At 36.3% G+C, this 15,622-nt stretch overlaps 2 protein-coding genes and 1 long non-coding RNA gene across 5 annotated transcripts; 1 reads left to right on the forward strand and 2 right to left on the reverse strand.

Moving 5' to 3' along the window:
* The first annotated feature begins 409 nt into the window (after window positions 1–409).
* Window positions 410–5,535, forward strand: LOC105153641 (uncharacterized). Its single transcript, XR_015545720.1, has 2 exons — window positions 410–4,244; window positions 4,755–5,535. It is a non-coding gene; the product is annotated as an uncharacterized LOC105153641 (long non-coding RNA).
* Window positions 5,250–11,643, reverse strand: LOC105153649 (cytosolic 10-formyltetrahydrofolate dehydrogenase). 3 transcript variants are annotated; one of them, XM_011068626.2, is made up of 8 exons: window positions 11,354–11,641; window positions 10,630–10,673; window positions 10,160–10,301; window positions 9,726–9,960; window positions 7,967–8,643; window positions 7,313–7,727; window positions 6,573–7,231; window positions 5,250–6,376 (listed from the first exon to the last, which is right to left on the reverse strand). In XM_011068626.2, the coding sequence occupies exons 3-8, from the start codon at window positions 10,293–10,295 to the stop codon at window positions 5,799–5,801; spliced, it is 2,700 nt and encodes an 899-aa protein (XP_011066928.1). In that variant the 5' UTR covers window positions 10,296–10,301; window positions 10,630–10,673; window positions 11,354–11,641; the 3' UTR covers window positions 5,250–5,798. The 3 variants fall into 3 exon arrangements, with proteins under 3 accessions (XP_011066928.1, XP_011066921.1, XP_087264061.1); XM_011068619.2 differs by lacking the exon at window positions 10,630–10,673 and having other exon boundaries at window positions 11,354–11,643; XM_087407935.1 differs by lacking the exons at window positions 10,160–10,301; window positions 10,630–10,673; window positions 11,354–11,641 and having other exon boundaries at window positions 7,967–9,309; window positions 9,726–9,867.
* Window positions 11,644–12,846: 1,203 nt separating this feature from the next.
* Window positions 12,847–15,562, reverse strand: LOC105153661 (IC cytokine homolog beag). The gene is made up of 3 exons (XM_011068638.2): window positions 15,382–15,562; window positions 14,780–15,286; window positions 12,847–14,525 (listed from the first exon to the last, which is right to left on the reverse strand). The coding sequence occupies exons 2-3, from the start codon at window positions 15,266–15,268 to the stop codon at window positions 13,434–13,436; spliced, it is 1,581 nt and encodes a 526-aa protein (XP_011066940.1). The 5' UTR covers window positions 15,269–15,286; window positions 15,382–15,562; the 3' UTR covers window positions 12,847–13,433.
* Between the last annotated feature and the right edge of the window lie 60 nt (window positions 15,563–15,622).

Consider the following 15,622-nt stretch of genomic DNA (forward strand, 5'->3'; position numbering starts at 1 on the left):
CTTGCATAAAAAAAGAAGCAAAGTGCCCGATGACGAGCCGCAACGTAATCGCACGTTTGATTAATATCTTCACTGCCGACACTGTTTTGCGCTGTAAATGTAACTGACTTTACTAATCATAGTTTATATCATATATTATATAATAGACGATATTTATTCGCGTTCCACTTACATATTAAATGGAAATACTGAAATTACAAACCATATTAGCGATTACAAGATAGTATCTTTTTTTCCCCCCGTTGATGTTTATCTGATTATATTTCATTCTCATAAGAATAACTTTTATTTTTAATATTCCGCAAATGACACTCTTGTTATATTTATAATTTACTTCATGATCGAATATTATCTTTCAACCAGCAGATGATTAATTTATATGATTTCTTTAATTTGTACACGAATTTAATTTATTCTAACTCTACAGTGCCTTGTACTTTTCACTGTTACATTATGTGGAGCGCACTTCGATTAACATTATTGTCAACGTGATACGCGTTTAGATACATGTTTGAAGCAACGAGTTGCGAGCAGTGGAAGGCGCACTTTCAGACTGATGATTTCCAAGTTCGACTCGGGGAACTTTATAACGCAAACGATTCCACCCACAGGATGCTGCGGCCTAGAGATTAGCCGGCAAGCTTGTGAAAAGAGGAAACAGGAAAGGGGCGGTTAGACCAAGATACGTAAGTTTATCCTGAAGAGCAACTACACATTCTTTTCTTCACATGATATTCGTTAAAAAATAAAATATGCGCATATTTTTTTAAATAATCTTGACGATAATAATTAATTTTTTTACGTTCAGTCACATTAGAAAGACTTACTCTCTTCTTCTAATATCTGCAATACTAAAAAAGTGTAATTAATAATTCTTTGATATCGATTTGATAATTGCATTTTTCAAAGTGTAATACCGAAAAAGGAAACAAAAAGAAGTGGTTTAATATCCGCAACTTCAAAAGAATAAATATCACGTTTGTACAAATTTAATGTAATGTCTTTTTTAAATAATTTTATTTTTATTTAAACGATTCCAAAAATTATTTTGGAAAACAATATATTTATATATATATATTTTTTTTTTCGAAATTATTTAAAAAAGATATTTGTGAGAAGGAAAATTTCGTTTTTTGATATATTATCAGACTTAACAGATTTAAAAATTCTGGGAAATATCAAGATGAAATATTTCACCGATCGATTTTTAACGGCCGCAGCATGGATTCGTCATTCAACCTTTGACCTACACTAGCGTCTTTTTTGTACACTTCTCAACCGTCGATCCCCATTGAACGAACGAAAGTTCTCCCCAGGAGACACAGCGAGATGTTTTATACAAATTGCACGCATCTGTCCCGCGTGTGTTTGAAAGCACACAAATCGGTCTCGGTGATCATAGAGTTTGTAGGTAAAATTATTTATACCTCGGTTTATTAAACTTGTAAAAATTTTCTTTATGTTCCTTGATTTCCCAGCTTTCTGTTATTAAATACCGTCATACCTTAAATACCGTTAGAATTATTAATTGTGCTGTAAGAAACTTTCAAGAATAACAACAAGCTGGCCGCAAACTTTTTCCCAAGTGAAGTTGATAGAAGAAATTTTTATCGCACACATTATACGTTTTATATATTTCAATTGTTACGCGTTGTGGAAAATAAAAGAAAAATAGAACGTTCTAGAAACTCGATCTTAATTTTAAATAATAATAGAAGGATGAAAAGGTTTTGCGGAGAAGAGATGTAACGCGTGTATGTAAGAAGTTTTCGTATTTTATTTCGCGGAATTATGACTTAAACTATTATTATCTTTGAATACAGACGTAATGACGGATGCTAAGAAATAATACGATAAATGAAATTCTAAGAAAAATCGAACGAATTGAAATTAATCGTAATCTTGATTAAAGAATTAAGACCAAGTTTCTAGAACGCTCTATTTATGCCAAAGCTGTTCTTGACGTTGAATTTACCATTATAATTTCTGATTAAACCGATAAGGGTCGAAGTGCGGGGAGAGAGAGAGAGAGAGAGAGAGAGAGAGAGAAAGAGAGGAAATCGCAGTCGGAGCGCATTGTTGGAGTGACTCATCACCCGCGCGTTTCAGTTTATTTTCCTCGCAGTCGAATCAACACAAGTCCCGATGACACGACGTGGTTTTGAGTAACATTTTTTTAATACTCGTTTACCATCACGATAAACTGCCGTTCAATTTATAATTTATTCACACGCGGCGATCACGCGTACGCAACATATTTTCGATTCGCAATACTGAGTCTCTAGCGTGATTAAGACGTTAAAATTTCTCTTTGTATTAAATGCACAATACAAGTACATACGTCAACTAAAAATTATGAAAAAATTTAAGGAAGATAATCACAAAAATAAAAATACTATCCGTGTATTCTTTACAAAGGAAAGTTCAGGGTTACAAAATTAGGAAGAAAATTCTCGAACGTTTATAACATCGTCCCAAGCACTTGATCGAGGATTTCATGCGTTACTTACACGCGACACCCAGTACGTGAAATGTGCGTCCCGCGGGAGGAAGATACTCGTTTCCGCCCGACGTGATACCGGCGGATACTCGCGGGGAATCACGGCCGCAATATTTTTTCCCTTCCCAACAATGATAATAATACAGTATGTTACATATCGCAATATACTTTTCGTTCCACGGCGACTGTCCCTCACATTCGCGACCTGGCAACCATCGCACGCGGCATCTCGAGAACGACTGATTGCAAGCGGAATCCGCACGAGCGGAACGCGCGCGAGCGGAAAGGGAACTGCCGCTCGGGAAGAAGAGAGAATGAGAGAATGAGAGAAAAAGAGCGAGAGAAAACGGGCACACGTGGTGCCTGTGGACAGACCCGGGAACTTTCATTGGGTCCCCCTTTCTTCAAGGGGTCCGGGATCTTTTTTCAACTTTGTAAATTGCAACATGCGAGGTCGCATACCAGACCCCCGAAATACAATAGAATCTCGAGGTAAAATGTACCGAAATTGGGAATGAAAAATAAAGTTTGCAATTTTTACTTGGATTTATTGCATATTATATAATCGTATAATTCTAAAAAAAATTTTAGAATTTGTTTTAACATAACAAAAAAGTGATAAAACGATTTTTATTAACACTACTGCATTGTATTTCTAGAATTTTTATTTCGAATTTTACGTACGCTTTATAAACTTAACGAAAAGTAATTTTCTTAAATGGCGTTTCTTATTTTTAAAGATTAAATGACGTCATATTTTATAAATAAAGAATTAATACATGTTTATATCTGGAATTAAGGCAAGTGGAACGAAGAAAAAAATTGTTTAGATTTAAAAATTAATTAGTTACAAATATATACGTACATTATATAGGTATACGTACGTTTAGATTATCATTATAATTATTTGTGTTACATAAATGTATACGCGTGTGGAAATAAATGCATTCATGAAAAGGTCCTTGAAAGAAAAAGTCCGAAGACGAAATTTTCATAAAGGCAAGAATTCTCGCTCTTAAAAGGGATCGAAGTAAGGTCAAAGAGCACTGTCCTATAACACGAGGGGACACGATGGAATTTGCATTTCCTGTCTACGATGAATAATTCTGGGCCAGCCGTGCCGGTTGCGCACACTTTCGAATTAGGCCCCCGCGTACACTCAAAATTAGGCCCAAAAAATATCAAAGCCCGTTATGTCGCTTTAGAACCCTTTATTCGAGCCCATCTATAAAATTTACTTACAGACTTTCTGATAAAAATCAAATGTGACATTTGTTCCAAAAAGAGAGAATCCGATTCTGAAATTAACTTCACAGATAACATGTGCGCCTCTTTTTCTCTTTTCAAAATAGAACAAATTATTCCATTCTTTTTATCGAATATTTAAGTGTGTGTAATTATATTTTAGAATTATTATAAAATTGGAGGCAGTATAAAATTTCTCTTTTACCCAAGAAATTTACATTTGTACATTCACATGTGTTTGAGGAATATTCGAAAAAACTCGAGCGAATTCCTCTACAAACTAAAAACTACAATGAGCTTTTCAGAGAGAACCTTCGTTTTATCAGACGGATGAAAACCTGAGATCGAAGGGTGGTTGAGGGTAAAGATGTAAGAAACAGTGGCCGAAGAAAGGGAGGGACATACTTATAGAAACAGCTGTTCGTCGACTGGGTTATTGACCGTGCGCACCTACACAGGGGGAATTTTCACAGCGGACCCTTTCACAAACCTTTCTCAGGTACATGAAATACGTGTTGCACTCGGTTCGTTTGAACCGTCCCCTGATGACTCATACAGAACACAATGCCTGTCACACACAAAGAAGCAGCGGTCCCATTGCTGACCTCCGGAAACTATTATAAGTAACACATTTACGCTTCTAAACGTTTCAGAAGTTTTCTACTTGTAATCAAACAGACAAAAATTTGCCTTGCTCATTTTACTTATTTTTTTCTTCTATTCTAACGGATCTAAAAAATTTATGAAAACTTTTTTTCATTTATACAATTATCGTTAATTTTCTTCTCCCTCGTCTTTCTGATTTATTTTGTTAAACAGATAAAAAATTATTTGTCTGTAAATAGATTTTAAAAAGTAACCAATAAAAGTGGAATTAATAAATAACTAATAAAGAAGAAATAATTTAAAATTAATTTCTCATTAATCTAATACTCTAATTATTACGAAATCTGATTCTTGAAATATTTTGACTTGTCTTTAAAAAATCACTCGAACCGTTTTCTTCCAGATAATCTCCAGTTTCGTGTCCAAAATGCCATGAATGATCGTTTGCGATTGGTCGTTCGGAGAGACAAGGTCGAGCAAGATGAAACGCTACAGGAACGCGAAGTCTACTCGCAATGCGTGGAGCACACACTTGTGTGTTCTGAGACAAAAAAATCACGCAACATCTGGAACTTCAGGATAGAAGGCGATCCGCTGTAAAAACTATTTGTACACCCCGTACGCGTGGGAGCGAGATCCACGATCTCCCTTCGTTAACTCGTAAAGGTCCCATTTCGTTCTCTCGTTTCGTTGCCTTGAAACGTGTTTTCCCACGTCGAGCGATTTTTCTTTTCGATGATTGCAACAAGATGTAAGAATGGTCATGTAAAATGACTAAATACATCACGTCTATCATGAGATTTTTTTTTATTTTATAAAAATTGAAGCAAATAAGCTTAATTATTGTTTAAAGAAAGACGATCATTTGTTTTTGGTTAATAAAGACAGAAAAAAACAGTTATAGAAATAACAAATTTATTTGTATAAATTAAATAAAAGAAAGAATCTTATTTTTAGTTAAAGCGGATGCTGATGCCTGATAATTTATTTATATATAAATTTGTATATGAATATTAAACATTCAGCATCCGCTTGAATTGAAAATAGGATTCTTTTTCTTATTTGATTTAATCTTATCGGTCTTTTAACTTATAGATTTATTTGTATAAATAATATATGCAGTATGTAAAGAGGAAACGAGTAAATATGGCGCGCGAATGTATATTAATTTGTTTATCTTTAAACGTAAGACTCGTTCAGTTTTATTAAAGAAAGTTTCTAAGACCTAGATAAAACATCACATACGACGATGTGCGTCAATACATTCTAAATTCCTTACAGTAAAATCTCACTCCAAGAGAGTGAAAATACAATCACCTTTGAAAACAAATGACATTTTTCACTCTCTCTCTCTCTCTCTCTCTTGGAGTGAGATTTCAATGTAAGAAATTTAGAGTGTACATATCTATATGATACCATATATTACAATGTTCTCGGATAACGATCGTTAGTACTCGACGGTGACCGTCTTCGTCTTGAGATATTCGTTAAGAGCCTCCTGTCCCAAATCCTTGCCGAATCCAGACATCTTGAAGCCGCCGAACGGTGCTGCTACATCCGTCTTGTTGTACGTGTTGATGAATACTGTCCCAGCCTCGATTTTCTCCGCAAATCTGAGCGCCCTGCTGATGTCCTTGGTAAGAACCCCCGAGGCCAGACCAAATTCGGTGTTGTTCGCCCGCGCGATCATCTGATCGATGTTCTTCGAGCTGAACTTGGAGATCACCATTACTGGACCAAAGGATTCTTCCTTGGCAATGTACATGTTGTCCTCGACGTCCGTGAATACGGTCGGTTCAAAGTACCAACCGGGACGATTCAACCTTTTGCCGCCGTAGACCAACTTCGCGCCCTCTTCGACTCCGCTCTGCACGAACTCGAGGAGTTTGTCCAGATGAGCCTTGTGATTCTGTGGCCCGTGAGCCGTGCTTCTGTCTAGCGGATTACCGATGGTAATCTTCTTTATCTCGTCGACCACACGTCTCACGAACTCGTCATGGATAGTCTCCTCGACAAAAAGTCGTCCTTTGGGACGAAAAAAAAATTAATAATAGACAATTTATATAATTATATTTGAAGATTAAATCCTATAATCTTTTATATTAAGGAGTGTATACTTTTGAGATATTTAACTTTATGCTATCTATTGTATAATTATTTAAAAAGCTGTTTATTTTGCTTGGACTCCAAAATAAAAGAAATATAAGAAGTAATCTCTTACCAGCGGCAATGCAATTTTCTCCTTTATTGAAGAACACACTGCCCATGCCGATCCTGACCGCTTGTTGCATGTCTGCGTCTTCGAAGATGACGAGGGGACTTTTACCACCAAGCTCCAATGACACTTTCTTCAAATTACTGTCGGCGCAACATTTCATGATGGTTTGACCGATCTGCGTGGAGCCGGTGAAGCCCAGCTTTCTGATCAACGGATGCTCCACTATAACGTTTCCGACGGCACTGCCGACTCCGCAGACGATATTAATGACACCGGATGGAATTCCAGCACGTGCGGACAATTCGGCGAATTTCAAGGCTGTTAGAGGTGATGCCTGGGCCGGTTTCATTACCACGGTGTTGCCGGCCGCTAGACAGGCCGCCATCTTCCACGACAGCATCATCAGCGGGTAGTTCCACGGAGTGACCAGGCCACAAACGCCGATCGGTTCACGCCGTGTGAACGTAAGATTCCGGTTCGGACGGGCATGCGAGATGGGTATGGTTGAACCTTGAATCTTGTCGCACCAGCCAGCGAAGTAGCGCCATGTCTCGATAGACATGCCTACGTGGGTTTTCAGAGCGAGAGTATAGACCGCGCCAGAGTCCAAAGTCTCCAGAGTAGCCAGTTCTTCCTTGTGTTCCTCCATTAAATCCGCCAATCTAGAAGACAATAGAAGACAATAGAAGAAACGTGAAGAATTGGAAATAAATGTTTATTCGAACGGGATGATTGTCTCTTACTTGAACAATAAAGCTCCACGCTCCCTGGCGCTAATTTTGCCCCATTCACCCTCCTCAAAGGCTTTTTTCGCGGCCCTGACGGCTCGATCGACATCCTCGGCATTTCCACTTTCTACCGAGCAAATTACGCTTTCATCGTGAGGATTTATCGTGTTGACAGGATTACCGTGGCCGTTAACGAACTCGCCGTTGATAAAGAGTTGCCTGGGAAATCTCAGAATCATGTTGTTCACCTGTATCTCCACCGCGTCGTACTTGATCTCCTTTGCGGCTAAATTTCCTCGAGCGGTGAGTATAACCGTCGTGGCGAATTCCTTGAAGACCGGTGCCATGAAGACGTCGATGTTCTGCAGACTAACGCCGAAATTGTCTTTGACTTCCTCGACTAGTCGTACCACGTCCATGCTGCCTCCACCTGCGACAAAAATTTTGTAAGATCAATTCAAGCTTCTTGTCACGTATAATTAATTTATTACAAAATAATGGCAATAGCGAAGAAAAAATCAAAATTAACATTTATTACGCAATATATAAATCTTCAACTTGTTAACATAATAATTGTGTATTTAACTGATTATTCAATGAATAAAAATTTATATTGAAATTCAAACATATAAATTAAATTTGGCATTTATAAAAAATCTTTAAGCTTACCGGAAGCAAAGAAATCTGTATCTTCGTCGACATCGATTTTAAGTATATCTGTCCAAATTTGACGCAGGCTGTTAGTGATATTTAACTCTTTTTCCGTAAACTCCACAACCTGGCTATCGTTAACCTGCCCATATTTGCTGGCATGAATGGTCTTGGTACCGGTTTTGATTCTCTCCACGTTAACGAATTGTCCGTCAACAGCTTCGATCAGCAAACCTCTCTGATGAACGATTCCTTTTCGCTCCTCGAGATTGACTGTCTTCTCGACTTCTGGTTGCTTATCGCTCCACAAAGATGATCCGAAGAGTCGCACTTCCTCGCCATCCAGCGTCGTCCAAGCTCCCGGTGTACTGTCCAGACCACGAATAAAATCGTGAAGTTCCTTCGCCGGCTTTGTCCAGTCGATCTTCTGAAGTTCTTTCTTGTTCAGCAAAGGATCGTAAGTCGCACCCTCCTCTGATTGTGGCACCTTAGGCGCAGTTCCCTTGGCGACGAGGTTCACGGCATCACCCATGGCCTTGATACCCTCCGGATAAAGAAAATTATTGTACAAACTGTCCACCGTATCATTCGGCTCCACTTTGCACGATTTTTGGAGGAGAATTGGCCCGGTATCCAAGCCATCGTCTGCCCAGAAAATCGAGAATCCTGCGGTTTTATCTCCTTGAATCAAAGTCCTGAAACGCGAGATAGATTAGTTCAAAATAAGAAAGCAAAAATAATTGATTATGGTATTATTATATATAATTTTATTTTTTCAATCCCTCTGTCTGCTTTTGCTAATTTAGATTAACTTTAATTCAGTTCAACTTTGATTCTTCACTCAAGCAGAATAACAAGTCACGATAACGTCAAAATGATATTAAAATGAATCGAAAATGATTGAAAAATGACTTTTAATGATCATTTCGAAGTCATTTTGACGTTATAACGACTTATTGTTCTGCTTGGGCATCTTTTTCTAATTCTTAGAACTAGAAAAAAGATGAACAGTTAGTTGAACTGTGATTAAAATAATGGCATTAGAAGGAACTGCAACTTTAGTTTATTTGGCGAATAAACAAGAAAAATTAGGTACGAGAAAATAACGCCGAAAATGTATATCATCGATTCATAGGTCAAAGTATAATAAAATGCGCGGATACGTGTACATGCGCAGTTCGAGGGGATCATATGGCGAGCTCGTGGTCTCTTATCGTTATCATTATCGTCGGCGCGTTTCCAGCGAGAAAGTAGTTTCGCCTCATAATCTGGAGCACGAAAACGGCGAACCGGTTGTTGTGGCGCGCCGATATCGACAGACATGATATCGCGACCGACTGACTTGTCAACTCTAGCCAAATCTAAAAATAAACAATTAACTATAGATGTACGTATTAACATAATCCTTCAAAGATACGGACATTGTGTACTATTCGACTTTTCTAAAATAAATTATTTTATTTCGCATCATTCGCGATACTCGTGGCTCATTCGAAGATAGCAGATGACGAGGATTTTTTGTTACAGTCTTAATCAATGTGGAGTCGAATAACTAATTGTAATTCCGAAATATAAAATTCGTTATTTAACTATAATTTTATGTCTTCGTGATGACTCTGCGTTTTCTTTAAATTAATTGCGCGCGAAGTTTTCACTCTTACGAGATCAAAAATGTTTCCTTGTAGGTCTTTCTATAAAAATATTTTTGCATCCTCGATCTCTGGAAAATTTCCAAGAGAATCAAAGACACGCGGTGATCGAAGTGAGAAGAACTCACCAGCTTATAGCACTCGCGCCTCTGTGCCTGGGTAATAAAGACGGATGATAACATATGCTTCGGTGACGAGGATGATTAATGACTTCCATGGGGATGTACTGACTGCAGAAGGGAAGGACATTGAGATCCACCTCAATGCCCTTGTATATCTCCATGATTTCCGGCAAAATCATTCCCTTGCTCCTCCAAGCCTTGATTTTGAAGACCGGCGTGTTATCAGCCTTGGCAGTAGTAGCTGCGATCGAATGGCAGTGATAAGGCGAAATATAAGGGACCATTCATTGAATATTCGAAATTCTTCGGATTTTTTTTTATTTTCATAATCAAAGATCTCGAAGAAACAACCAATGAATAATCCTGATATATATATATATATATATAAATCGAGAAGATTCGTAGTACGATTAATAATTTTAATTTTAAAGCTCTAATACCTAAAGGATCCTCACGGTTTCCCTTATCTGGAATCGTAAACACTCCGGTCACCTGATGTCCATTCTGTCGTAAAAGTTTATAGACTTCCGCCGCGAATGGACTTTGTCCGATAATAGCCACTTTGAGTTGCTCCATCGTCGACTATGATTTTCAATATTATTTCATTTGTGAAAAATTTTTATTAATCTCTATGTACTTTCCCGAAATTTTCGTTGAAAATTAAATCAAACTCTTAAGTGAGATAAATTCTAATTTGTATAACTATAATTGTAAGTAATGTCATCGTTGAAATAATTTATTACACCATCAATCTGTTAAATAGTTCATCGATTTATATTTATATTATCTTTACGTTACAGAAAAGAATTAGCTTTTTGTCAGGTATCTTTAACAATAAATGCGTTAATATTGAACGTTTTAGTTATTTCATTAGTAAATGCATTAATTAAATAATGTTCAATCTACATACCTATCCAGGATTTAGTCTCTCTGTTCAGTAGCAGTTTATACAGGCTGTAAATATACATTTACGAAGCTTATTTACAGAATATCACCGCGAAGCCCCTATTAATATAATTAATCGCGACACCATTACCATATAAAAAAAAAACGTGAGTGATATCATATTAATTAGTCATAAAATGTAAATTAATATTAACAGGAAATACCGATCATGCGGAAGCCAATTATTAAAATTAAACAAACAAAAATATTTAAATCTTATTATGGAGTAAAAGGATAGAATTATAAATTTACATGTGACTACAATGTCACTGTTATTTTTCCTATAGACGCATAATATTATTTAATATTTTAGACATTATATGTACATTTAATAATACGCTTTTAAGAATACGCTTAAAATATTAAATAATATTATGCGCTTATAGGATTGGTATATTTAGAAAAAGAACACTGAGTAACAGTGACAATTAACATTGCCCTAACATAATTTATGTATATTATCTGATATCGCATTCTTTTGTATGACATACGTTTACATCGTTACGTTTGTTACATCAATACGATCGTCATGATATTTAACGTACTTTTATAAGAAGTATTTTGTTCTAATAATTGGCAAAATAACGCAAGAGAGAAATTCGTATCTCTCGTGTATGCTTTATAGAATCAAATTTTTTTCATTTCTATGAAATTGAATTTCGATGTGGAACAGGATTTATTGGACTTACGATATTCAAGACGAGGTTGCGCCGCCAGACGAGATTCCTGAGAGCCAGCATCAGTTGCGCCTTCACTTTTCTCACTGGTTACACTTCGAGTGAAACTGTGCAACGATCGCAGTCAGTTTCCTCACGCAAATTGTGAACACCCGGGTAAAAGCAGTTACATATATATACATGGACGATATCGATATCGGTAAACAAGGGTCAAGATCAGAATTTACTTTTCTCGAGGAATTTTCGTTATCTCTATGTCACAATCTAATGAACTATCCAAAGCCAGGCGACCAAGCTTATGTTTAAACATTTTTTCTCATAATACCAGATTATTAATTAACAAATTCAGCAATTTTTAATTACACCAAGAAAAAAAAGTTGTTAACTTGACTAAATGCGTTTAGTTCGTCATGATTATTTAGTTTGAATATTTATATATTTCGATTAACAAAATCTTGTAATTTAAACATGTTATTTATTTGAATTAACAAATATTTTTTTGACAGTCCGTGATCGTTACATTTAATTGAATCAACTAATATTTTTTTGAAACAGCAACTTTTTTTTCTCTGTAACAAAATGAGTCATATCATATAAGTCATATATAGAGAATTCAGTATAAAAATTCAGTATTTATTTGTTATAAATCAGATAACAATAAAACACACTATTCTATCATAAAATATTCTTGATAACGCGTGAATTTTTTTTATTTTATGAATGATATTATAATATAATATATTCAATAAGAAATAATCGATTGACCAGAAAAATATGAAATCTTATTTTCTTCCTCGTTTCTAAATTAATCTCTGGAATGAATTTGCAAAACTATATTTGCAACGTAAGTCACTTCTTAAGCAAACACTGATAATGGTTTAAATTTATTTACGTCAAACGTAACATCGAATCAGAATTGACCGGAGATTTTTTTTCTATAACGCCAATGACTTTCTAATCGTAAGACGCGAACTGATGTAAGTGCAAACCGGCTTGTTCCAGTTAAAAGGAAAGATTCGCCGGTTTTGAGATCATTAGTTCACAAAGAAGTAAAAAGTCTCGTTGATAAATTCATTTGCGTTTATAGCAAATCGAACTGCCGCGAACCGGTTTCGGGTCACTCTGCTCAATGAGGTTACACGATCTTTATCACAAGACCATGTAAAGTACGCATTTAATATTGTTTATTTCACGCATCCATAATTCGTAATTCCACGAAAACGATCATCACGTTGTAATTTCGTTACATAACTCGTTTAACAACATCCTCATTCTATAAAAAACCGTTTAAATTATAATATCCACGGAAAAAAATTACATTTTCTTTAAAATAAGCCAAATAAATTTTTTCGGATAAACAGACACATCTTTTTTGCACTCATAAAAATTTGTACTCATTAGTGATGTTTACGTTGTTTTTAAATTCCTTAATTAAAGTGAAGATAGTAAGATATAACTTTAAGGATTTAATAATTGGAAAATAAAATGATTAATGCATATGAAAATTATTAATTATATATGTATAGGTATATATTTTTATATTATATATATATTTTATTCGGGCTATAAATATGTATGCATATACCTAACACTTAGAAAACTATTTCGTAAAATAAAATATTGTATAGATTAATGTAAAACTAGATTAAATGTCTACAACATATGATACAACATATACAATTTTGTTATTTAAGTTGGTTCTTGTTAAGTGCTTCATTAATATTAACTATGCTAATAACTTATTTGATAAACTATATATCATGAATTTATCAGCATATAGTTTTATATAAGAATAAATTTATTATATAGTGTATTTATTTGAGTAATAATTTATGCATATTACGTGTGTGTGTGTGTGTGTGTGTGTGTGTTTGTGTGTATTGAAAAATTTCGCGATAGGAAATAATTAAAAAATTCGCGAAAAATTTTATTGTATTGTTATTTATACAAACAAAAAAAAATCGCTTCTGATAATAAAGCGATTTTTCTTCACATCTAACACGTAACAATTTAAGATAACAGTTTTAGATTCTTGGGACTTTCCGTTTATGCGATAAATCGAAAATACAGATTCGCTAGTTGAACAGAACGCTCAATATCGTGGTACTTTGAATTCAGATGCGCCCTCGATCGCTGTTGTCGGTTTCCTCTTGTTCATAATGTTCTGGATCTTTTGCCATTCGCGATCGAGTTCTGCCTTCTCATTCTTCTCTTTATTGTATTTTCTGGTGCGTCTACCATCAGCCATCTTTACGCCGTACTGAAAAGCTGCTTTGGGCAACGCCTCCTTGTTGTTCATATATTCGCTATATTCCTCGGGCGTGTCAAAGTCCCAGCGACCTATCGGGCCCTTTTTGTTACCTAGATCCATCTTCGTATAATCTACTTCATCGTCCGAATCATCGATAGCGTCTTGCATCTCATCTAAACCTGGATAACACTCGGCGTATCCTTCCGGTTCGGCCGCGAGTTTGTTCAGTAATGCACCCTTTTTGGGCGCATTGTTGTCTGCTGCTGCGACTGCAGCGGCAATCGCATTCGGCTGTAACACGCTCGGCAACTGAGGTGCGTTTGCCTTGTCATCAGTATCCAGATTCGATTCGGGCTTATCAAAGTATGAGCCCTTCTTCTTCTCGCGCAGCTGCCCATCCTTTTTGCTCATCATCGTCGGCACATAATCGCCAATGTCGCCATAAATGCTCTCATCAGCAACAGGCTGACGTGATTGGATGTCGAGTTCGTTCAGTTCGTCGCCACGACCACGTCCATCCTTCAGTTTCTTGCCCTTCTTGCTATGACGGCTTCCCTGGCGCAAGTACGACAATATCTGAGCCAATTTATTTATTACAATATCATTGGTCGTGAGAGTTGGTGTATTGTCGATCGTAGGCACGTCCGCCTTGCTTCTGATAAGCGTGGTCGGTATGTCAACGTCGACATTTTCGTCATCTAACTCGATCACATATGCCATGCGACCTGGCGTAAACAGTTCGTTCCTTTCAATTTGCTTGGATTTCATGGTCATGATTGTCTTGTACACGTTCCGACCGATCTTGGTCTTGAATTGCATCTCGTCATCTTTCTTCTCCGGAAGTGGTTCTTTCTTTGATTTCTCCTTTGGCTTCACTAGTTTCTCCAACTCCTGCTCTTGCTCATGTTCTTTTGCTTCAATTTCACTGCGTACCTATATAAAATATGTAGCATTATATTATTTAAGAATATACATTGAATGTGAGTTAAAATAAAATTTAAGATTGGAATGCATACTATCATCTGTATACTTTGTATACTCAAACTTTTTAATGGCTTTATTTTAAATGACTGATAAATAAATTGATTCGATATATCTATATTGCAATAAATTTTCTGCAGCCAATTTTTTTTAAGACTTTGATAAAGCAATAAAATGGAGGTAACAAACTTTTGAAGGCATTATACTTTCTGCAGAAGAGCGTAATCCAAGCCTTTGACCAAGTGAGTGTGCTCCATATCACCACCCAAGAATTTAGACTGTTGAATCATCTGTCTCCTACGCTCTGCAGCATCCATGCCAGATTTTAAGTCAGGTGCAACAGCTCGATAAGCACTAGCATTGTTCATAGGATCTTCTGCCTGGTAATCTTGATTGGTACCGTCCCTACGCTCTCTCGCACGATCTCTGTATTTCTCAGCGAGCTCAGCCATCTTATCCTCCTCCTGCTTCTTTAATTTTGCATAGAAGCTTTTCTTCTTCCTTCGCAACTCGGCTCGACTGCCTCCGCTGACTTGAGGCGTTTGAGCAGTTTTTGCACTGGCATCCCTTACTGTACCTGGTACGGAAGCTGGTGTGGCTGAGGGTACTGACGCCCTTGGAGTCATCAGGAGCTTTCGGAAATCATCGTTCGTCAAGCGAACAGACATACTCACTTCTTCCTCCGTTTCAGGCATTTTGGCTGACTGTTTTTCCTGGTGTCAGAAGCAAAGTTAGAATCATTAAAATTATAGGAAAAAATATCATGATTTAAAATAATCAAACTTTTCCAAAAGAGTGAAACATTTACCTTTAGTGTTATTGAAAATTGTAAAATGCAAAATAACAATCTTTGTACAATATCCAAAACGTCAAGCAACTTTGTATTTTTATATTTACGTATATCTACGTCAAGGATCGGTTATAGATCGACGATTTATAGGTTAGTTTATTTAAAGCCATCTTATGACGGAAACTCGAAGCTCCGAATGCAGGGATACCAACGTAGAATTTTTGCAGTAAGCAAATGTTCCTAGTAACATGTGAAGTTT

The sequence above is a fragment of the Acromyrmex echinatior genome, chromosome 7 (genome assembly GCF_024713525.1).
Source record: "Acromyrmex echinatior isolate Ae372 chromosome 7, ASM2471352v2, whole genome shotgun sequence".
NCBI classification, from domain to species: domain Eukaryota; kingdom Metazoa; phylum Arthropoda; class Insecta; order Hymenoptera; family Formicidae; genus Acromyrmex; species Acromyrmex echinatior.